This window comes from Haliotis asinina, chromosome 14 (assembly GCF_037392515.1).
Source record: "Haliotis asinina isolate JCU_RB_2024 chromosome 14, JCU_Hal_asi_v2, whole genome shotgun sequence".
Lineage (NCBI taxonomy): Eukaryota > Metazoa > Mollusca > Gastropoda > Lepetellida > Haliotidae > Haliotis > Haliotis asinina.
In genome coordinates, this window is record NC_090293.1 from 1,908,624 (window position 1) to 1,934,114 (window position 25,491).

General features: G+C 41.2%; 1 protein-coding gene across 1 annotated transcript in view; it reads right to left on the bottom strand.

Annotated features, from left to right (window-relative positions):
• LOC137261653 (elevenin-like) overlaps window positions 1–22,441 on the bottom strand; it is a 38,494-nt gene extending 16,053 nt beyond the window's left edge. The window contains exons 1-2 of the mRNA XM_067799431.1: window positions 22,018–22,441; window positions 3,513–3,615 (exon numbers count right to left, since the gene is read on the bottom strand). Of these exons, the coding sequence (XP_067655532.1) occupies window positions 3,513–3,613 (101 nt within the window). The 5' untranslated portion in view covers window positions 3,614–3,615; window positions 22,018–22,441. The remainder of the gene's footprint in view (window positions 1–3,512; window positions 3,616–22,017) is intronic.
• Window positions 22,442–25,491: the final 3,050 nt, after the last annotated feature.

Sequence of the window (25,491 nt, forward strand, 5' to 3'; positions counted from 1 at the left end):
ATAAAGCAAAGAAATGAAGATATAAAGCAAATAAATGGTTTTGAGGATTGCAGAATATAGACGTTTGTCTAGCCATTGTGAGTGGAGTAATGAGACTCAGAAAAAACTGTTGATGGCGCATTTTACGAAAGTGCGATATATAGCGATAGTACCAACCACACAGAAACATTTTTGGGTTTCAGTTGTCGCCCATCACGGATGAAGAGATTCGGACAGAAATACCCTACTTAATTGTCGATGTTAATGTCGATGTCATCGAGTGTTATATTTCCAATCTGAAGAACTGTTTCAGGAAAATATTTGACTGAGGAGTATTTCCGATATCTTTGACATGCAAACACCGTTCCTTTAGTTAGGAAAGTCAGCAAAATTTGACCGTGGAAAATATAAATAATACCCAATACTATACGTTCTAGTAATGCTTACTATTTGTACAAATATTTAGGGATAATTTGCTCACCTACAGACAACTTGTATGATTGTATTCGAGATTGACCATCACAATGTACACGTGCGTTACTAGAGGATGTGCTTTATTTAAACTCCCACCTACAGTCGTTCCATTCTTGGGCGGTGAGATGTGGTGTATGAAACGCTGAAACTGACCAGTGTTTGCTGGCAAAAGAGACATTGGAACACTTGATGTGTGATGTGCGATGTGCGACATGGTGTTAGTGTTTCTGTATATACCCGTATTCTGTCTGAATGGTATCTATCAGATGTAGGTATAGTTCCGTGTCTACTACAGATCTCAAAGTGGCATCGTTTTAAGAATAAATTTCTGGGATTATCTTGTCATTCCTTTCTTGTTGACCACAGTAAATGATCTATACCATCTATAAATTGAAAAATGAATATTTGCGGATTTCCAGCAAGCTGAGCTATCCAGGCGTAGCCAAATCCACATCTCCAAAGAATATATTATGTATTTCGTCCAACAATTAAAACAAACTAGCGTAACTGCAGAATACTATAATTCCTAAAGAATTACATGTATTATGATATTTTTAGATACCAAACTAATACAGATACCGTGTCCACTCTATTGTTTGGATATGGATTAGGATTTGTATGTATTGTACAATAGGTCGGATTAAAGGTGCGTATATCTGTGATTGTGTCTGTGTCTTTTGTTCTTTGTGTGCAGGGCGTGGTAGTGGGTAGATGGGGTGGGGTGATATTTACCAATTTAAGTGAATGAAGTGAATTGACAAATATGTAATCTGAAGGATAAGAAAAGGACTACTAGTATTGTTTTACAGTATGTAGCATGGAACCTGATGTTTCTGACCATGTACATGTGTTTTCTAAAAATGCAACTTATTTAATCTCTGATGAACACACATGTGTCTGAGTCATCCAATGGCACATGTTTTACAAATGCAGGAATAACACGAGGTACAAGTTATGTAATAATCACGTATCAGAGCCGGATGTAGTGCCTGGGCAGGTGATCGTGAAAAGAAAGCTTGGCGCTGATACATATCGAAAGGATATTAATCTTAATTTGGTTACTTTGGTCGTGGTTTGGTGCTTGTACTGAACGTCGATTGGGATTGGGTTTTTCACTTTTCAGGTTTATATGTTTTTTTTCTTGTTTTCGTTATTTTCTCCCTTTTCTTTTTCTTTATTTTGTAGTGTGTGTGTGCTCGTGTGTGTGTGTTCGTGTGTGTGTGTGTGTTCGTGTGTGTGTGTGTGTGTGTGTGTGTGTGTGTGTGTGTGTGTGTTCGTATGTGTGTTCGTATGTGTGTTCGTGTGTGTGTTTTGGCGGGGTTAAGGTGGGAGGTGTTGGTATTGTTTCTGTTGCCTTTGCTCTTTCTAGTATGATGTTCAATGAAGTACTTTGATATCCGACCTTTGTACGAACTGCCATGGCCTGAGGTATAGGCTATATTATCCATCCACATGACAACTGTCAGGGCTCGTTGTCTGCCGTATCTCGTATTGTAATCACCATATGATTGTATTCATCATATGAATGCACAAGCTCTAGCCCCTGATATCCGAACTGTCAGCCAGGATATCACGTTATAGAAGCTATATTTCCCTTATTGGCGAGACGTATGACGGCGATGATATCAATTAAAGGAATCATATCTTTACCAAGAATATTTTATTGAATTCATTTCTGTACTGAATGTCGACAGTCATAGGTGAAGTGTACTCGAACAAACATCTTTATACGTTACCTGCTTGTTTCGGAAAGGTTATTCGAATGTCTGACACTATCACATCTCACTATCCTGTTGAAGATGAGATAGACTACTTACTGTTCTTATGTTTGGCAGGACCAATTATAATGTAATAAAAGGTATTCAGAATCCCACACGATACAAATACATATTTCCCTCATTGAGGAACATGAGACTAAGGTCCCCATAAAACGAACGATTTATTCACTACTTGTAATCATCGAGGTTTTCATAGATTTAATCGATATATTGTTCTGGTGACATCTGCAGAAAGGGAATTCCCCTGTGATGAAGAACGGTCACGTGTTACTTTCAATCTGCCATCTTTTGTAAAGACTCGATGACAACCTCCAATATTTGATTATTGTTAAATTCCATAATCGTGAATATTATTGAGCGACAATTAGCAACTTGGTGTGATATTGCACTTGTGATGGCTGCACAACAAACATCGATACTAGGTCATTCGGCACTGCTTATGTCGAGGACCAAACTAATAATGATACACTCAATAATGAGATTGACAGAAAAGTCTGGTAGTATAGCTACGTTACCCGTCTGACATTTCAATACGCTATCATGTGTGGGACTGATTTTTATTGTCCAAGAATTATATATAACTGCCTCAGTTATGACTGAAACTAGCGACATTGTAATCTTGTGAAGCCTGACTGTTCTTCATCTGTGACTTATAGAACTTATATGTGGTTGTGTGGAAACCAGTACAAGGAAAGGCAACACATCAGTTGATGGTAAATTATATCTTCCTAACACGTATTATCATGTCTACGTGGTCTGTCAACTATATGTTCATATCAAGAGTCTCAATTTGGGGATTTGTGTCAGTCTAAACCAACGTGAAGATTGTTCGACAGTGTATTAGACTATCGACACTTTATACAGATGTAAGGAACCAGACATTCTGGCTATATTTGAGTAGCAAATGTTTATACTCATATCGGAGTAGAAAAGGTTGTTTTAACCCTAACACCAACCACCACAAAACACACATCCTCCCCACAACACATACACACCCTCTCCACATCGCGTCACAAGTCTCCCTTAACTCAATCACTCTCTCTCTCTTCAGTTGCACGATGGAAACCATTGTCTGCTGTCTCATGCACTGGAATGACTGAAATTATATTCTCTTGCCCAAGAGCAAAAACAATCGTGAATCAGAGACAGGGTTTTGAAACATATTTTATGGGTTTTTTTTATCATCACATTCTTTACACATTGGTTGTCTGCTTGTTGAATGTAGTGCGAGCCATTACGAAAGGTGTATTATCACATCATAGGGTACGATCCTTTACTTACGTGCAGTCTATTTTCCTGGACTGTGCAACACAAGACATGGCAACTAGGACCAAGCCAAGGACAAGCAGCACTCTCTCATAGGACGCCCCGTGACACATCATGGCTGTAAAATAACAGAAGAAGCCTTATAGTGGGCGGATCAATGGCGGCGGCACTGCACCGTCCATGCGGTGGATGAATGGCCACTTTACTACCATTCAATAACAGCGATATCCACATAGATTTGCATAGATCACATAAACGTTGTCCTTTAAGGCTCACTAATGTGTCAGTCACACGAAACACGTTATGGCGGGAGCAGAGTTTCGAGGGACACTTGACCAACCGCTGTACTGTCTGACCTCGGTCTCTGGGGCCTGACTAATGCCAGGGGAGGTAACATACATGTGGACTGTTAACATAACAGTAGATTGGTGGAGTGGGTGAGTGAGTGAGTATATTTTAACGTCGTTTTTACCAATAGTCCAGCTATATCACGGCAGGGGATACTAGAAATGGGCTTCATACATTACGCCCATGTGGGAAATCAAACTCCTGAGCATTCATTGATAGTGACGGCCATATGGAGTAGCAGACGTATATAGACACAGGTTATTGACATTTCCTTCAGATCCCGTAGTGCAAATCATAAACACCAAGAGGAGAACTATAGAATATCCCGGATGTTACCGGCATGGTTTCACAACGTCAGTCAACAGTTTAGTAACAACACGTCTTTAAAAAGTCATCTACTATGGGCGAACTTTATTCGAAATTGGTTAAAAATCTGCATTTAATGAACCTGTAAGACAGACACAATGTATAGACATAAAGTGCGTGTGTTACATTGACATTATCATATCCAGGTCACCACCATAGAGGTTTACATAGGGATATGTGTGTCGTGACTTTCAATCAATCCGTTTTCTGCCAACACAGAAATATGAGCACTGTGTATCGTAGCGGCCGTTATAATCGGTACATATAGATATATATATGCTGAGACGATTGGTTGCGTTTAACGCCTGCTGTAACACTGTTCAGCTGTGTCGCGGTCATGGTTTCTGAGGCTGTGGATGATCCTCACATTCTCTCCTCACCCATCTCCCGACCCCATCGTTCTTCGCTCCATGGCTTCTCACTCCTCGCTCCCGAACCCTCCTCAGCCCCTCGCTCCTTGACCCTCGCCCCCCGACCCCTCGCTCCCCATCCCACAGCTCCTCGCTCCCGACCTCTTACTTCTCCACCCCTCGCTCCCGACCTCTCGCTCCTCGACCCCGCGCTCCCCCACCCCACTTCTCCCATTACTCCCGAACCCGAGGTCCCAGCTACTCCCTCTGTTTAACCATGTCACTCTTCCCTCGCCAGTGTTTAGTCTCCATCACAATCTCCCCACGGCCCCATTCTCTGCCACTCTACCAAATAATATACAATTGCACAGGCGACCCACACAAACACTACCCAGTCACGGTACATCGCCATGACGGAGGTTCACTGACATTACCGACAATACACACCTGCGAGTGCTGTGCATGTCCAGAGTGTGGATAGTGTCCCTGTAACAACACTCTAGAGGTCCCTGCCACGATGCCACAAGACACACGCGTGCGGGAAGGACGTTAATTATACCTACTGACTGACTACTGACCTTCTAGCCGTGGATCATCACTGGGAAATAGGATGGAAGTCAAGAACCTCTAAGCGTTACTGTCCTGTTTCATATATACTGTTCAAAAATAGTTAGGGGTATATGTAAATTTTGAAATTATAACTATCCATGCATTTGCCCACTGATAAAATATTAATCATAAAAATACCGATATCCCTAACTTGTTTTGTACAGCATATATCAGTTATAACACAGCTGTGGTTGTCTTATACTCTCTCAGGGGGATATCCGAATGACTCAACACTTCTCTTACAGAAGTCATAATTGTATGGGAGACAGAAAGTTTTGTGTGATTGACCATGCCAGAAATCAAAAACTGATTTCAGTCGTGATGACCTGACTGTTTAACATCGAAGCTAACCACCATCCCCGAGCATTGAAAGGGCGATAATTGTCATTCAGGTTCACTGTATGAAGATCGTCAGTGGTTAGGTGTTTATGAATGTCTTTCACTCACATCTAGAAATATCCCCTCATCGTCTTCTTAAGTTATTGTGTACAGAGATACACAATGCATCGTGACGCCCATGTGAAGATCGGACACCTGGACCAAGGCAGTTACGACAGGACGCTATAAGCTCTAGGCAACTCCATTACATCACATGTGATTAAAAAGTATACCTACAGTGTCCGTTGATTTATCTGCATTCCAGACATTTCAAGTTTCCTTTTGTATGTGGCGAGCGTGCGTATGTGTGCGTGCGTACGTGTGTGTGCGTGCGTCGGTGCGTGTCTGCTAATAACAAGGCTAGTCCAGTTATGGAGGCTGTGAGCAGCACTTCCCAACAGGCCAAGAGTAGACAACTCTGCACAGCAAATTGCAGGGCATAGTGACAATACGTCGGCTGTACCAAGTATACATCCGAGCGTATGTTGACAATACTTCCTGCGTTGATGTAACTATGACACATCCGTCTTCCCTGACCGAGCTGACCACCCGGAAAATCTACATATACGCGCACGAGGGGCTCGGGGGGAGCCGTCAGTCCATTACTAACATGCGCTGATCCGCAGAACCTCGATGGCGACAAGTCCATACTCTCAGTGAAGATTGGATAAAATTTAAGACGGGAAAGTAGGATAGTATTGTGACCAGTGGTCAGGAACCCACTATCCACGCCTCCCGCGACTCCCGTGTTATCCTGGGTGTACCCGCCAGAGAGCATTATCCTAGGTGTACCCTTCAGTGGATATTATCCCGGGAGTACTCGTCAGTGAGCATTATATTGGGTGTGCACGTTAGTGAGCATTATCCCAGGTGTACTCGTCAGTGGGTATTATCCTGGGTGTACCTGTCAGTGAGCATTATATTGGGTGTGCACGTTAGTGAGCATTATCCCAGGTGTACTCGTCAGTGGGTATTATCCTGGGTGTACCAGTGGATTATCCTGGGTGCAGTGGATTCTGTCAATGGTGTATCAGTTAGTTGTCAGTATTGTACTGGGTGTATTCCTTAATGAGCATTATCCAGTGTATGAATCCAGTTTGGTTTCCCATATTGCTGGAATATTGCTAAATGTTATTGCTAGCGACTAATTAGAATCCAAAGGATTGTCAAATCACATCCCCTTCAACACGTTTCTTGAGTTTCTATAGATATCCTCTACCTACATCCTATGTAATCCCTTTTTACCAACATGGCCTTTATGTAGATATTCTCAACTTACATGATTTTCAACTCTTCTGTTGCAAGCTATATGAAAAGGAGATTCTCCACTCACACCCTTTTCGACTCGTTCGTTGTAAGCTATATCGCCTTCATAGAGATGTTATAAACAATCCCAGGGAACATCCCACATGGGTAATTGTCCTGCACCCGAAACTGATAGAACTGGTATGTTGTCATAGTAACGTCAAACTCTACTCACTCACGTCATCTAAAGCCACGTTTACCTTACTGCAAATTCATGTGCATTCGGCATATGAATGTCGCGATCAGACAAAGACAAAGTTATCAATACAACCTGAGATAGAAGTCTCCGTTTGCGAATCATAGAGACTGCATAACTTTAATAACACCATTGCCAAACCATCTTTTAAAAAGCTGTAATGATTTTGACAGGAATGTAGTTTGATTAAACATACTATTGATGTTTTTACGCCTGTAAAATGACACTAAGGTTCATAATTGTATACTTGAATATCCTAATATAGATTCTGATGTCAACAACATCTCATATTTCCTAATCCATATCAAAATAACAAAAGGTTAAATGATTGTTTACTATGAGAACATCTTTGAGATAAATATCAACACAATTCATATCCATATTCCTTATATGTATCTAAATGGCAGTCATTGATGTACAGAAGCACTGTAACGGCTATAGATTGTTGTCGTGAATGTCACCTTCCATGAACGAATAATCTATAATGGTGACACTTTCATTATGTTATAGTTATTGAGCATATTATTGTCTAAAAGACTCTCACAGCTGTCTTTTTTGTCCTTCCGCTTCACAGGGTCCTTGAAAGCTCGTAGTTGCCTTCCGATATACTCAAAGAAAGGCAGAAACATTTCATCTATGATCATCCTACTCCCAGAAGCAACTACTTCCTCACAAGTAGCGGGGATAAACATTGTCCACAATCCACAATTGATTCCCTAGAATGTAAAAGATTAAAATCATTGATTCCCAAACTTGCTATAAGAGCTGGGCAAGTCATGTGAGGAGGCTGGTGTTGAGAAGGCCGAGATTATAGAGGTAGCAGATGCTATGCTTGCTAGAAAGGGACATTTCAACAGGGACGCTGGGCTCTTTAAATGATTGATCAAAAAGCATGGACTAGCTATTTTGCAGAGTGTTTTGTTGAATTAAGACATTCTCAAGAGATAACTAAAGTTGAGATAGTTCTCGAGGAGGGGGCTACATGGGCAGAAGGAAGTGCGCCTTTCATCAAGCCACTGTATTTATGCATGCTCCACACAGAGCAAAAGAACAGGACGCCTCGCGTTTCATACATTGAAACAAAGAGTGCATGCATCCTCCTGTGCTGATACAAAGTATTCAGTCATCAAAGTAAAGGTTGCTACAAAGGGTGCACTCATTCCCACAGATACTGATATACAGGATGCTTACATCACCTCAAATCCCGATACATGTGATGCATGCATCTTCTGACATGCTGATATACAGGATGCATACACCCAGTCAAATCCTGATACATAGGATGCATGTATCCCCTCGAATGCTGATATACAGGTTGCATACATCCCCTTGGATACCAAGGATGCATGAATCCAAACAGACGTTGAAATGTATAAATACCCATCACGATGCTCAGAGGGATATATCAATACCTACATATTATATTAGAAGTGAAAAAACTGTCCACATTCATAAAAAATCTCTGCTGAAACGCAGAGTTGATTGCGCAATTGTGACTATATCATGGATATATATTTGTTTCAGCAACTTCACATCTGTTTGATGTTGTAGTCAAATCCAGCGATTGTCAACATACGATGACAGCCCATGCAGACACTGGTCCAAGGGCTGCTGGAATTCACACCACGAGGGATCAGGGGCTGCATGAACTTCACCTGACATACACTTAAAACAGGGGATACCTTAATTCCCACAGCATATCCAATATTACATACTTAAGTTCCAGCTTATATTCCAGCTCGACTAAATGCTGTCCTTCAAGCATGGGATAGTTGCTATTAGTCCCCTCGTCGTTAATGAGAAGATCATCAGGCTCTTCATAGAGCTGACGTTGTGCAACATGGATCGAACATCAAACACCGGATAATCTGATTCCTGTCCTTCTTGACTCCCCCTCAATCCCCTTCCACCGACTGACCACTTGACAACCTTGCACGCTTGCGCTACGGTGGTTGCAATGCTAAGAGATGAAGTGTGCGTCGACTCGAGTCAGTTGCAAACAGTTGTGGCCTATACATGGCAAGGCTTGTGGAATGTTGAAAGTTACGTCTGCCTACTGTTGTCCAGCACTGTCCCATCTAGCCTATCTGCAGCTGGTACCTTGCACTGACGTGTCTTACATGATATATGGAACGCCTGACCCCATAAGCATTATGCCCATATAGATAAACTCTCTCTCTCTCTCTCTCACTCACACACTCTTTCTCCCCACCTCTCTCTCTCTCTCTCTCTCGCTCTCTCTCCCTCTTTTCATCTGTGTCGACTACCGTGTTTGGTTAACCAGAGACGCTTTACTAACAACAAAACCATCCACTGCAACACAAATCCAAGAGAGGTGTCATTTTGATTATTTGATTGGCCTGAAGTCAATCTTTCCTTCATGCATATCTATTATGAATCATTATAATATAGTGATGATGCTTGGTGTTCGTGACTCACGATAAGAAAGTGATAATGCCTGGTGTTTAGGAAACACAGGAAGGTGGTGAGGCCCGATATTAATGAATGACTATAAAAAAAAGTGATGAGACCTGATATTAATGAATGACTGTAAGAAAGTGATGAGACCTGATATTAATGAATGACTGTCAGAAAGTGATGAGACCCGATGTTAATGAATGACTGTAAGAAAGTGATGAGACCTGATGTTAATGAATGACTGTAAGAAAGTAATGAGACCCGATGTTAATGAATGACTGTAAGAAAGTGATGAGACCCGATGTTAATGAATGACTGTAAGAAAGTGATGAGACCTGGTATTAATGAATGACTGTAAGAAAGTGATGAGACCCGATGTTAATGAATGACTGTAAGAAAGTGATGAGACCTAGTGTTAATGAATGACTGTAAGAAAGTGATGAGACCTGATGTTAATGAATGACTGTAAAAAAAATGATGAGACCTGATGTTAATGAATGACTATAAGAAAGTGGTGACAGTTTCTTCTACAACTTTAAGGTGTAACCTTGATGACACTACATATAAGCATGATTGGTTTGTGAGCCCTTCGTGTCCAACGGTACGATACCTAACACGGTGTACACACCTTTTGGAGATCAATGTGAGAATACTATTGGGTAAGTGAGTTTGTTTTTACGTCGCTTTTAGCAATATTCCAATAATATCATGGCGGGGGACACCAGAAATGGCCTTCACACATTAAACCCATATACTGAATCGACCCCCGGGTCTTCGGGATGACGAACGAACGCTTTACCCACGGGGTTACAACACTGTTCCACGAGGACACTATGCTGCATCGGATACGATATAACATATGAACATATAACACCCTTGATGGTAGAGGATGTGCGCCAGGTGAGGCACAGGACCAGACGCAAACCTACTTTCCAATGACAGTGGTGGAGCTTTCGGCAGCCTCGTGAAACCAAGAAGACAGATGCTAAGTTTGCTTGTATAAACTAATACGGAATCTTATCCCCGCTACAGTCTCCAGGAGAAAACACAAGACGCGTAACCATCTTCTGAAGACATTGATTATATTCCAAGTGACCTATCAAAGAATGTTTTTTGTGAGTGTATTATTACACCTAGTAAAATGTTAACTAGACTACAGGAGGATGCTGTATCGGAGAGACAGAAGTGCGGAGTGTGTCTGTGTGCCTGGCGATCTTTGTGTACGAGTACATGACACACATTGTAAACAAGAGACAGAGTTATACTGAGTGCTTGCAAGTCTATGTGTGCGGATAAGAAACACAGACTGTGAACGAGAGAATTAATGTTCTGTAGAGACAGAAAGGTGCTGGAGGAAGTGGAACACGAAGTTGAAATGACAACATTGCTATGCTTTTAAACTGTTTCTGAAACACACATTTTTATGTTTCTGATTTAGTGTGCCGTGCTGGTGTGTTCTTGGATATATTGCTGTGTCATTGTGTTGCGCTGAAAGTTGAGTTAGGGTTGAAGGAGTGACGTGGACACTGCGCCACCTGGTGATGGCGGATTTACTACAAGTGAGCAAGTACCTGCAAACATTGATTAATGCGACAATGAGAGTCAGAGTCAAACTGACTGTATATCAACTCTACCACCGATCTCCCAGGTTTAATTGGAGCGTACGTAAGGCACTGTTTGGTCATATCATCATCAAAGGAAGAATACGGCTGCTTCGTGATTTATTATGTTGTAAATCTGCGAATCTAGACTGGCTTTACAGTACGGTCAGAGTCCGGGGGTACTACAAGTGCTGAATCAGTCAAGCAAACTGGTCCTGAATCTAGACTGGCTTTACAGTACGGTCAGAGTCCGGGGGTACTACAAGTGCTGAATCAGTCAAGCAAACTGGTCCTGAATCTAGACTGTTTTTGCAGTACTGTCACTGAAAGTAACCATCACCTTCTGCTTTATACGCAAACAAATGATAGTCTAGATCTTGAATTGTTGTGGAAGCCACGTTGGCGAAGTGGGTTAGATGGCTGATTTTGTGTGCTGGTGATTAGGTGCTTGGCTCTGACTGTGTGGGTTCGAACATTGGATGGAACTCGATCCAACAAAAGTACTAGAATCTGTACATTTCTGAGAAAGTGTTATCTCAAAAGACCCATATGTTACATTTGACCACTTTCTGAATGACACTGTGTAACATAACTATAGATTCTGTTACATACATCTCACTTACTCCAGTCAGAAATACATTCAAAGTTCAGGCTTTCAGTTGTTGGTCGTCTTCAGTCCAACATAAGAAAAGTCCTGTATACAAATTCTGAACACTTCTCCAGTAAGAAAGGGTCTTGAAACCAACATGGTACAGTGGAAGTCACATGCCAGTTATCCGTCTGTTCATAACATGATTCCAAACAACATAGGGTTCCGTGGATTGGAACATAGGTAGATTCAGGTAAAGACTTTCTATGAACATGCTTTTACTGTGTGGTCGTCCTAAACTAAAACAAATAGACACACTCAATTAGGATAACGATAACGTTTACAGTCACACTAAAGACCTATTTCACCAGATGAAGTACATTGTCTCCGTGTCGTGCCTGAGTCAGTGTGCATGTATTTCCACCCCTGTACTTGGAAATACAGCCGGTGTTTGTGTGAACGTTGTGTGAACATCTTGTACGCCGGTGTTTGTGTGAACGTTGTGTGAACATCTTGGACGCCGGTGTATATATCTGCATTGAATCACTTTTCCTACAGGCAGTGAATGGTTACATACTCTTTGTTCTGTCAGTGATTCAGCACTCTCTGACTTTCCACATGCCTGCATATGAGAAACCAACTTCGGGATAAATACAGGGAGTGCCTGATGTAATGTGATGACAGGCCAGTTATGCTATATATTGGGTGAGGGTAACACAGTGAATGTTGTTTCCACCGTACAAAGCAATATACAACTATGTAGTAGTAGTAGTAGTGGTAGTAGTAGTAGTAGTAGTAGTAGTAGTAGTAGTAGTAGTAGTAGTAGTAGTAGTAGCAGCAGCAGCAGCAGCGGCGGCGGCGGTGGTGGTGGTGGTGGTGGTAGTAGTAGTAGTAGTAGTAGTTAGTGATTAATGATTATTTGTATAATTATTATAATTATTACATTTTGAACAAAAGTATGAAACATGGGCTCTTAGCACATGGGAGCACACACAGTAATTGCGGGTTTATGCCGAGGACGCTGACACCGATAACTTGCGCCCGTTGTTTGAAAGACGCACTTCATTGTGAGCCCTGGGCTCAGGTAATACATCACTCGATACAAAACAAAACATACAACACTTTCATCTTTCAGTGAGCTGTACGTGTGTACACATCACACAGTGTATCAATAGGTTCAATACTCGCTTAGACATCCTCGTCAGTACAAATGGTTCTCTATTCAAATACTCACTCACTCACTCACATAACTGCCCTTAGCTATTTTGATCTGTGAAAATTCTGTATTAATAACCTCATATTTTGAGATTTGCTTTTTAGTTGGTTTTTTTGTAACTCTTATTACCTTGAGATGATTTTATGATTATTATTCGTTTCTACAAAATAGTTTCCAAATCAAACCAGTTTAACGCAGTTCCATATGGGAGAGATTTGAGGAAATGTCAGAAAATGATCTTGGGGCAAAGAAAATATTTTTATGTCGCACGTTTGGAGAATTAAACTTTGTTTCAATAACACCTAAATTTGATCAATCATACTGACACTGTAATTTTATATGGACATAGTGGCGGTGATAGGTCCCTTCCCGCGTCGCGCTGATCCTCCGTGTGCATAATGGCGAATTAGTTCATAAAACCTTTCCCGGGTTAACCAGTCAGCTGATTGGTGGTTCTAGGCCCGGTCACATTTACACATTGGTGTTTAATCAGCCAACGGAATATCGGCGAAAAACAACAATACAGGCTATCCTGTCACCGGGGTCTTGATTTGGAATCGACATTGATGTCAGTTTTACACATCAGGGCAAGTCGTTATATCGCGGTCTTAAATAAAATCAATTGACTTGTATGAAGAGGTAGGCTATAAACCAGTAGCTGCCTGGCAGTATATATACATGATTTAAAAGCTTACGAATACACCAGGACTTGCCGTAACACTGCTAAATGGCGGTGACGCTGAACATTGACGCTATATTGTCCCTCAATTTGAGACGCGCACGGGGGTGATTGACATGCATTTTCATGTGTTAATATCATGGAGTTTTTTCTTACGTCGATCACGATCACTGCTATCGGTGTGACAGGGTTATGATAGTATTTTACTCCCCACCATGGATCACAGTTAAAGAATTGATTGAGATTTGTTATTATATAAGTGTGACGTTATGGAGGTTTAACAAACAGTCTCGCTAAGCTATCTGCCCACCAGACCACGCAGACATGCATTTAGTCAAAGAAATATAGTTTGCCTTTTGTTACAGAAACAATAAGTATAATCCAAAGGGACTCCACTCTAGATTTGCCAATTCATTTCATTTTCACTTATTATCAAGGATCTGTAGCTTAGACTGGGGCAGAGCTTGAGGGCTCCCTTTCTTGTCACAGTCTTTGTCACAGTGTTCGTTTTTTGTCTGTTTGTTTAACACAGCGTTCAGCTATATATAATTTACTGATTTCTTGACGTTCAAAACAAATAATTTCATTATTTGATCGACTTCCTTCAGAGTTTAACAACAGCCATTCAATCAAGTCACCGGCAATGGATACAATGGGAGGAACATATTTTAGTCTGGCCTGAACAGCTCCAGACGACAGTGGCACCAGCCTGACTGGCAGCAGTGATCATTGTTTAGCGTTAACACAACGACACCTAGTGATTGTAGTACTGTCTTGTACACTACCGCTTGACAGGTATCAGATGAGCCAGCGCAGTGAACACCTTTGTGACAAGCAGGCGGGGCAAGTAATCTGGACGAATACAGTTGGTAGCTACAGGTAGATTGGCAATTAAGCACGTGCAATACACGCTAACCATGCCGTGAAGACAATGCCGCTACTGTTTAACGCGTGTGTCGTAGAGCGATTTAGTTCAGCAAGACGCCATCACGACACGATTCCTACGAGGAAATTGAACTTTTCAATATTTAGACGACAACCTGTTTCCCTCTTGCTTTTAATGGAATGTTCTGGAGTGTGTTCCCATATATGCAAACTGGGCTGATTTGTGAGGTCGTGGCTACTCTAATACTTGTCAAGCAGTGGTGGGGTAAGTGAAAATGTAAATGTATTTATATGAGTCGAGGTGTTCTGTTACATACCTAAACCTGCCATCCAGTTTTGTGCTTTTCGCTTGATAATGTCTAAATGTTTCTACCTGGGTAGAATAGGTCAACATGAGTTAATGCTGGTCAGGCTCCGTGACTTTAAAGCTGTTTGTACTTATGGCATGGCTCATTGCTCATGCTATTGACCACTGGGTTGTCTGGTCCATTTACTTGACTGATTTACGTAAAGGCATGATGTAGCAGAGTTCGGTGTTAGGCAACAAACAGAACCACAAACAGTTGATCAAACGTTAAAATATATTAAAGTGACGAATTCAAAAAAGCTCACTAACCCCCTCCATTTTCCCCACAGTGGTACTGGGTCATGATATATTTGTCGTATAATGATGAACACTTCAGAGATAACGAGACTACCACGGGGAGGCAGATCTACAGTGATTGACAGCTGCATACATATAGGTAGGATTAATGAAATCATTTCAGAAGTACTGGATCAACTGCCGTCGTTCTAATCACCACCATGGGCCCCTGTGGTTGTGATCCTACTTAAACCCTGATCTCACAACCCCGAGGAGCTGTACTTGAAATATTTCTAATACAATAAAACGTTTTACTGGAATCTTCAAAGGATCAATCTATCCCAATTACGTCCAATCTGTAAGTGTTTCTCTACAAACACATTACTTCCGAGTCAGTATGTAGGATACAGGCAATTCCCCGCCAGGATCAGATCCGAACAGTTCCCTGAGAAGGATGGTGGCTCTCAGTATGTTTAATCAGGTTATATTAATAGCCTTCGCTGGCGCTAATATCTGTTGAATTTTCTCCTTGACTTGTATGGGACACTTGATCGCCTCCCGCCAGTAAGGGGCGAACTCTCATATAATATTGAAAGACTCTCACAGGTATTAAGCGTCCGCGAGCCCATCGACACTATAATTGGCCATCAGTGAAAGGCTGTTCCCGTCATGTCGTTCATGTTCGTCCTATTTTATGATAATAACTAAGGACCAAGAGTCACGTGTTTTTGTCTTTGTTGCTGTCTGTGGTGAACCGAAGCAACATGTCCGGGCAAGAGTGGAATAGGGAGCATTTTGTACAGGGTATTTCTGCGGCCCTGCATTGATCAACCTACAGGAGGACAATGCTGGTTGTAAAACATCATCTGCCGCACCAAGAGTTGAAAAGGTTTCGTCTCTTCTTTATTATTACTTTCACATTAAAATATATTAATCAAGCACAGTGGTCCTGATACACTGGTGTCTGGTAGACTGGTTAGCCCTCATCATCAGACCTTGCTCATTCCCTGATAGCGATTTGAACTTCTCTCAGGAAGGCATGCAGAGTCGAATTCACCAAAAACTTTTGGTATAATATAGAGAGTCCCCAACACTGCAGCCATACCCAGAGTGTCAAAGGGGCTGTGGTTCTGTCAGTAAACCAGTGCAAATTTCAGTCAGGAGAATCGAGGACAATTCGGAGACGGATAACATCAGGTCACGGCCACAAGACACTGCCTAGATACAAACATCTGGTCATGGTCACAAGACACTGCCTACATACAAACATCAAGTCACGGTCACGATACACTGTCTACATATAAACATCTGGTCACAGCCACAATACACTGCCTACATACAAACATAATGTCACGATCACAATACACTGCCCACATATAAACATCTGGTCACGGCCACAATACACTGCCTACATACAAACGTCAAGTCACGGTCACAAGACACTGCCTACATACAAACATCAAGTCACGGTCACAATACACTGTCTACATATAAACATCTGGTCACGGCCACAATACACTGCCTACATACAAACGTCAAGTCACGGTCACAATACACTGCCTACATACAAACATCAAGTCACGGTCACAATACACTGTCTACATATAAACATCTGGTCACGGCCACAATACACTGCCTACATACAAACATCAAGTCACGGTCACAATACACTGCCTACATACAAACATCAAGTCACGGTCACAATACACTGTCTACATATAAACATCTGGTCACGGCCACAATACACTGCCTACATACAAACGTCAAGTCACGGTCACAATACACTGCCTACATACAAACGTCAAGTCACGGTCACAATACACTGCCTACATACAAACATCAAGTCACGGTCACAATACACTGTCTACATATAAACATCAGGTCACAGCCACAATACACTGCCTACATACAAACATCAAGTCACGATCACAATACGCTGCCCACATATAAACATCTGGTCACTGTCACAATACACTGCCTACATATAAACATCTGGTCACGGTCACAATACACTGCCTACATACAAACATCTGGTCACGGTCACAATACACTGCCTACATACAAACATCAAGTCACTGTCACAATACACTGCCTACATACAAACATCATGTCATGGGCACAGTACACTGCCTACATACAAACATCATGTCATGGGCACAAGACACTGCCTACATACAAATCGGCCACAATATACTGCCTACATACAAATCGGCCACAATATACTGCCTACATACAAATCGGCCACAATATACTGCCTACATTCGAAAGTAATTTCACGATTGATGAAACGTTGACATTTTCTTTAAGCAGACAGTTAAACTTTGAGTTTGGTTTGACGAATGAAATTTGATTCCCCTCCAAGACTAATGAGTGACGTATATCATTCTGGTCTGCGTGTCCACGATGTTCTGCCTGATACAAATGTCTCTATTAATTACAGTGGTATCATTAAGCAAACATATAGCTGTGGGCAGAATATGAAGCACATATTTCATAGAAATACTCAGTTTACCAAGCTGCATTTCCCGCACCCGGCATATACCCGACACACGTTCTGTCAACACCACAACATTACACAAAAGCCATTACATTAACATGCATATCGCACGCACTGACATGATCTCTCGCTACAGCCTAATATCCATAGACATTATCTGATAAAGAGGTTAAACTCAATGCGGTATGAATATTTAGTAATTCGACTATAATTAACGCTTAACGTGAAGGTTGTGAAAGGACGAAGTCGTTCCCCTCCACGATCTAGGTCTTCCCTACATAGAGCCAGTGACTGCTGTATAACAGATAGGGTCTCTTTATATAGAGCCAGTGACTGCTGTATAACAGATAGGGTCTCTTTATATAGAGGCAGTGACTGCTGTATAACAGATAGGGTCTCTTTATATAGAGCCAGTGACTGCTGTATAACAGATAGGGTCTCTTTATATAGAGCCAGTGACTGCTGTATAACAGATAGGGTCTCTTTATATAGAGCCAGTGACTGCTGTATAACAGATAGGGCATCTTTACATAGAGCCAGAGACTACTGTATAACAGATAGGGTCTCTTTATATAGAGCCAGTGACTGCTGTACAGCATTTAGGGTCTCCTTATATAGAGCCAGTGACTGCTGTATAACAGATAGGGTCTCTTTACATAGAGCCAGTGACTGCTGTATAACAGATAGGGTCTCTTTACATAGAGCCAGTGACTGCTGTACAGCAGGTAGGGATGCTTTTCATAGAACTAGAAGTCTGAATAAGAGATGAGGCCTCTTTACATAGTGCCATTCTCCACATGGAGCCAGAGGCTGCAGTATAACTGTTAAAGCCTCTTTACATGGAGTTACATGCGTATAACAGGCCTAGGTTATGCACACATAGTCAAGTATCAAACAATACTTTCTGTAAATTCATTTTCGTATAATTTGATAGTACAGTATGGAATCTGCCATCACGTAATGTCAAATGTTGTCTATAAAGTCCAGATTTCAAAGTATTTTCTACAGCTTTATTACATTATTTCCCTGTACGGTGGCTGTCATTTAACAACTGCTGATCCCTAAGATTACAGGAAATCGAGTGAGAGTATTCCGCCTGCCTGTAATTGATTCTTATTCGTCTCCTTTGTCTTAGTTTCCGAGTTGAAGCAGTCATATATTCAGTTAGAGTGATATAAATCACGGAACAGCCTTCCCTCGTCACACGTGGTAACCATCACAGGAGGTTAGGGATGCGGAGAGCCTCCTTCTGGAGTCCACTGGGATGTCAGCAGCCACACGAAAAGTGACACCGACGACATCAAACACCACTACCGACGACATCAAATACCCACCCCACCGACATCAAATATGCAGAGACAGAATCACTTAAGTCTCTTGCACCTTGCTATTTTCGAAATAGACTAGCCATTATGTCAGTTTTGTAGCCAGTGTGGCTTTCAAACTGAGATATGTTAATAAGAGCAAGTCCTCTCTCCACGGAGAAGACGATATCACTAAAAGGTCTATTTGTAGAAATCATTTCTGTTGGGTTTAAAGTTATTTCTTCAATATATCCCCAATTCAGAACATAAGCCATCACGTAGGAACAGTGCCGGTTGCGTTATATTGAAGGTTGAGCATAGGGTATAAACTGGACCCTCAGGCTGCTATCGCGTGACAGGTTTGTTGAAGGTTTTGCTAAACAAAGGTACAATCTACGAGGATAAAAAGTTCTTTTTACCAGTTATTTTAACGTTGTGTTCTCGCGTCCTGAAACGGAATTTCATTGTGACTCGATGATTGCTTTTAACTACCCACATGTACAGTAGGCTTCCCAGTAAAACAAGACACACACGCACACCTAGACGCACACGCACACGCACACGCACACGCACACGCACACGCACACGCACACGCACACGCATACACATTGACGGGACCCGATGGGAATTTACAGATGGTTTTCTAATCATGGTACACATAACTAGGTGCATGGGCTGGCTGTAACAAACCGATCTGTTGTACGTATTTGATGCTGGAACTGGCATGGTACATTTCTTTTTGACATGAAGTATGTTAAACTGGCCTTTGATGTGAGAAGTATCAAACATGTCTAGCATCTATCTTTGTTCCCGAGTTATTGAAATTAGTCTAACTGATCCATTGACGATCTTTGATATCAGGTATATTTATCTAGCCTGCAGCAAAGTATTGATGTGTGGTGTATTACACTTGTGACTTGCATATAACTGATATACGGTATACTAAACACGTCTTGTGTCTATCATTGTTACTGGGCTAATTTATCTGGTCTATTGCCGATTTTTGATATTAGGTATATTTAACTAGTGTAGTGTATATATCTGATATGAGGAATATTCAACAGGTTTATTGCATATCCATGATAGAACGATTATCACAATTATTGTATGGAGCCACCAACAGCGTGCGTCTCGTTAGGCCAGTACTGATGTTGATATGTGTGATGTTTAAGTCCGGAAGAGTCTGTGTGGTTTGTGCGTGCAGCTCACTCCCTATTTTAACGCACTCACTCACTCACTCCCTGTCTACCAACGTCTGTCCAGTGTGGAGGAAAACCTATTGGGATGGACACATTACGTAATCCACACTGATAAAGTCATAGGCATGAGCTGGCCAACTATCAGACCAGGTTTGGTGCCCGCAGAATCAATCCGTCAGTAGGCCTCGTATTTGGCCACTGCACAGATCACAAGCCTTCATAACGCATGTGTGTTTTTTCATGTGCAAAATCGTCAGTATTGACATATTGAAGGTATGGTTGTTGAACAGCAAAGGTCATTCAGGGTCCAGTTCTTCTCTAAATATATCAATCATTTAATTTATTTGGATACACAATAATAACGTAGTAGTAAGGGTAATAATATTATAGCAGTTGCTCTGAGCCTGACCGACACGTATACTCCTGTTGGACAGGGAGGGATGTGCTGTCTGTCATAGATAGTCTCATGTGTATATCGTTCGTCATTAATCATATTACAAATCAAAAAGCAATTACGATAAACGTATCCAATGAGTTCCACGTCTATTAGGTTTGAGTGAGGTTGGTTCCCCCACGTGTCCTTCGTCTCTGTATCATGCTCTTCAGATCACGACAGATCTACTCCAGATATTCGTTACAGCGACGCTAGATTGTGTGATTGCCAAATTCACTTACTGTTTATTATGATGTGTAATTGTATTTCAGTGGTGACATAATTACCACTGTTAGAATCGATGCCAGGTTAGTGGTAGACAATTACGGTACTCTCTGAAAGGAGTCTCTGAGTTATCGGGATGGGATATCGGCAGGACTTTTTGTGCAACTTAAACTATACGCGCTGCTCGCACCCAGTTGTAAGTTGGAACTGGGTGGTGATAGGGACGAGGTTGTCAAGCAGTCATACAGGTCTGGTAGTGCGGTCGTAAAGTACAGTAAAACACGTTCCACCTTCTCTAATCTGCAAGTGTAGAAGATGTCATGGTTTCACGGAGCTGATGCGATACGTGCAGAAGTCGTCATGGTTTGACGGCGGTGATGCGGCTGCACAGTCGGACCTCATCAGCAGGAAATCAATATCGCAAATATGTCACCACTACCCTCCACCAGTCGCAACACAAACATAAGGCCTTATACTCAGATACTACACAGTTTTAATTGTAACCAGGTAACGTCGCGAGAACCGACAAAGCACCTTTACAGAAATGACAGACTCCATCTAGTGCGTGTAATCTAAAGTTTTATTTACCTGTTATAACCATAGACGTCTTTTTAATCTATCTTTCAAATATGTTTCCTGTTTCAAGGACACATGAATGTAATAACTGGACACTGCAAGACAGCAAATGCGTCTTCGTCCCCTTCAGTATCGACGCTGAGAGATTTACAATATTTACTCTCAACATACTCTCGGAATAAGACAGGATTGTCTCTCCATATGAAGTTTAGACGCACGGGGTTCCTCAAACATTTTAATATGAGTGTATTTATCTGACAGGTTATGAGAAGAATGTACTTTCTTTCGCATTTCAGTTTTGCTTGAGACAGATTTCTAAATGTCATTAGCGATCATGGATCTATGCAAAACATCTTTTCATGTTTTACTTGAGATTTTAATATCATTAGCTATCAGAAATACAGGCAATTCACATCAGTTACATTCAAAAGTATATCTAGTCTGTGGTGATCATCTGATATTAAAACAACAGGACAGTTAAATTTGTCTACTGAAAACTAATGGAAAATGTCTTAATAAATTTATTAGCATCGTCCACGCATACTTTGCACCTTGTTTATGACAATAATTAGGAGAAAACATATTAATAGTGTGAAAAATCACTTCTACACTCTTAATTAAAAAGGCATAACAAAAATACCAGTGGGAAAAACTATGTACTAATTCCCGATATGAATGTCCGAGGTATCAACTTCATTGCATCTCCATTGCAAAGGCATTACATATTTTGTAATTTTGCCCCAAAGTAAGAAAAGTGACTTACCTGATGGTTGCTAAGTTCCAAAGAAATGAGTTGATATGTTTGCGATAATCTACAGCGTTTGAGATAGAGAGGGGAGTTTGTGGTGTTCTGCTTGCTGTAGGCGTGTTATCTCTCCCCGGCTTGGCTTGTAAGGACCGATGCTACAGTTGCCCCGACTTTATGTAGCTCTCCGCCCACAAGACTGCTACACCCGCACACACAAACTCACAGACTACTTAGAAAAGGAAAATTGATCAGATCTCAACGATACACAATAGCCTTCCTGTTTCAACCCCGTCATCAAATAATCAGGTGCCCGGTCCCCAAGTTAGCTTGTTCAAATAGCCACTCGTTGCTTTCTCTGCTGGAGTCGCTGTAAGTCGACGGGAACCAATGCTGAGGAAGGGACATCCAAGAGCTCATTGATTGGGCGGGACTAGGTCTCCCAACTGGACGTGTTTAGACGAATAGCCAAATAAGGTTTAAATTTGATGGGTCTCTATTCTGCGCAACTGCCGTCACTGTATTTACAAGAGTCTTTTGGTGATCAGGAGTAAAACAAACCTAGACAAGGGAGGAGGAAGAGGGTCGTGCCGATTCTTCGTTCATGTATGTTCATTCAATAATCTAACGAGGTAACAAAACTAACAGCTGCCATGAATTCTCAGAATCGTATGTTTGCTTTGATACAGCAATTAGATTACAGGCTTCAAAAGAAATCAATCCATCTTTTTTTGCTATAATGTCATCAAAACAGACAGGATTAGAATACAAAGAACATGATCTTCATTAGGAAACGTGTTTCTAAATTACACATTTCCGTCAGTTTATTATAAGAAGTTATGACGTCCTTTCTAAAGGTGCTAGTTTGAAATTACCATATATATTGGACGCTGTAATAGAACACATAATGCATATTTAAACACTCATCTAAATGTTTGAATGTACGCTTTTTCCAAGTCACGAGATACGTATCATCTGCATGATGCAAGGGTCTGAAGCGGGAGTGAGGTGACATATTTGACGATTTTTCCACCTACATTCACAACATCGCTGGCGGCCTCGTTGTTGTCATCGGCGTCATCGGCGTCATCGGCGCGTTATACATCATCACACCAGCGGGAACTTTGCATATTGTGTTTATGTAATGACCAGATGGAATCACCTTATCCTACAATGTGACTTCTCCATTCTACCTGTGTTAAGGTGAATCGGCAAATACATGCAATTTACTTGCTTCCATTTAACAAACTACGTAATACCTTCACGGCGTTTTAGTGGGTCACAGCTGCCTTAGCTTCAAGCATAAACTAGCGTAATTGTCTTTATTTGTTTGGCTCTGAAAGTTGAGTACAGGCTACAAGATAGTAGATGTCAGATAAATGAGTCTTGCAGCTATACACTGTAATAAAGCGATTTTAATAAATACTTTTTAACATTATCATTATATATGGAATGTTAGAAACTTACTTACTTATTCACTCACTCCCACATTCACTCACTCACTCACGCATTTAGACTTGCGCCGCTTTAAAAAATGTTCAAGTAATTGGACTGAAAGCTAAGCTGGGAATGGAATGTCTATGTCTGGAGTGGACGCTGTGGCCGCTGTGCAAGTCCACCTAGGTAAAGAGAACCAGGCGATGATCACTTGCTTGTAGTTTGCCAGCATAGCGCTTTATGTACTACCTCACTACAACCATCTCTACAGACACGAGTTGGCAGGAGACGGTCTCTGTTGGTAGTGAAAGTTATCTATTATTAACTATTGTGTTTCTGTGAGAAATATAATATTCGTGACACGCTTCACAGGAGAAGAGAGGGGCTAGATTAATATATGGATATATGGTGATACTCAAGAAGTGTTATTTGATATTTCGTATATCAACAGGGGTCGATCGATCTGAGAGTTTTTGTTAATAATGTATACAGACTCATATATATGGGTGGGTGGATCGTCACACATACAGACAGACAGACAGACAAACAGACACGGGTACAGATACATATCATGTCTAAAAGAGGCTGTGTCGGGTATTCGTGTTGCGGTGAGTATATGCTTACGTCACGAATATATGCAGAATGGACGCCATTGATCGGTGATTTTGAATTTTGAAATGTTCTTCTCATGTCTACCTTCCTTATTTATGGATCAGAATTCAATGCTTTCTATAAACTTTCCAGTCTGAGAATGTGGTAAAAAGGGTGAAAATGTTATTGGTTTCTTTTATTTTCTTTCTTTTTTTTTTGGACAGAATTACAACATTTTGTGATTGCAAAAACGAAGCCAATACTCTTTTTGAGTTTTTGTGAGTCCACACTGGGTTGATTCTATTTGTCTCAATCATTTTCAGGGAATAGGAAAATGTTCTTTCCTGTTGAATTATCGATGGCGATGAATTACTTTGACATTATTTGGTGGCACGATAACAACAATAACTATCTAAGATAATGTGCACGGTCTTAACATCGCGCAGTTTGCATACGGTCTGGTGTTGTGGATACATACACACTGAGTTAGGGGGGACCTTGTAGGATCCATAAGATAGGAAAGTACCCAAGCTTACTGATACAGCCCAAAATAGAGATCTTGATGTAGATTAACTCTAGCCTCAACATACGTTACTTGTTACATAACGCATGTTACTTGAGGTAACACTGTCATAAATGAAATATCATTTTGAGACAGTGTTATGCCTTTTGCAACATAGCTGTGAGTGTTATACATGTTAACTGGTACTTTCCGGAGTCTTGCAGAGACTCACAGAACATAAAAGAAAGAAGTGTCTTAGAGTAGAATTTTCTTGCATCGCATTCTTGTATATAATGAAGTTAGTTGACTATTGCCTCTCATATCACATTAAATCTGAAGCTACAAAAAGTCCAGCATTGTGGGTGATGATCCTGCTGCCGGCTTCCTACGGTGCCTGCAAGGTTCTTCCAAGTTACATTGTCACTGAGATGAGATTACCATCAGTCTGTCTATTGCAGTTGTCACTGGTATCGTATTACACTTCCTTGTATTTGAGCTTGCTTAATTTTGGAATACTTTCGTTAATTTCAGCACATTTCTGTTTTCTTTGATGGTTTTGTACCAAGCTGTCTTAAGGACTGATTCTCTGTTGGCATGTTATTTATAGTTTGGGAATCGTCCCGTAGTACCACCTGTCTACAATTGTCACCAAGTGGTTGAAGTGTTGGCTGGTCTGTTAGAATATGTCACAAGGTGAACCCGGTTGACGCCAAACATATGATTACAGGAGTTTCTGTTACACTACTTCTGGTATATTAAAATAATTATGTCCTGAAAAAAATGTGTAAATGCGAATACTTGCAGTTTCTGGTACATAGCTGTTCCCCCAAACCCTGGCAGCATATCCTGAATATCGGCTCGGTACAAAGTTGCTTCCTAAGTATAGCCTTTTGTTTTTAAACCCATGATCTTGAGACCATATACGATTAACTCAAAAGCCTGCTTATTAACATAATACTGTA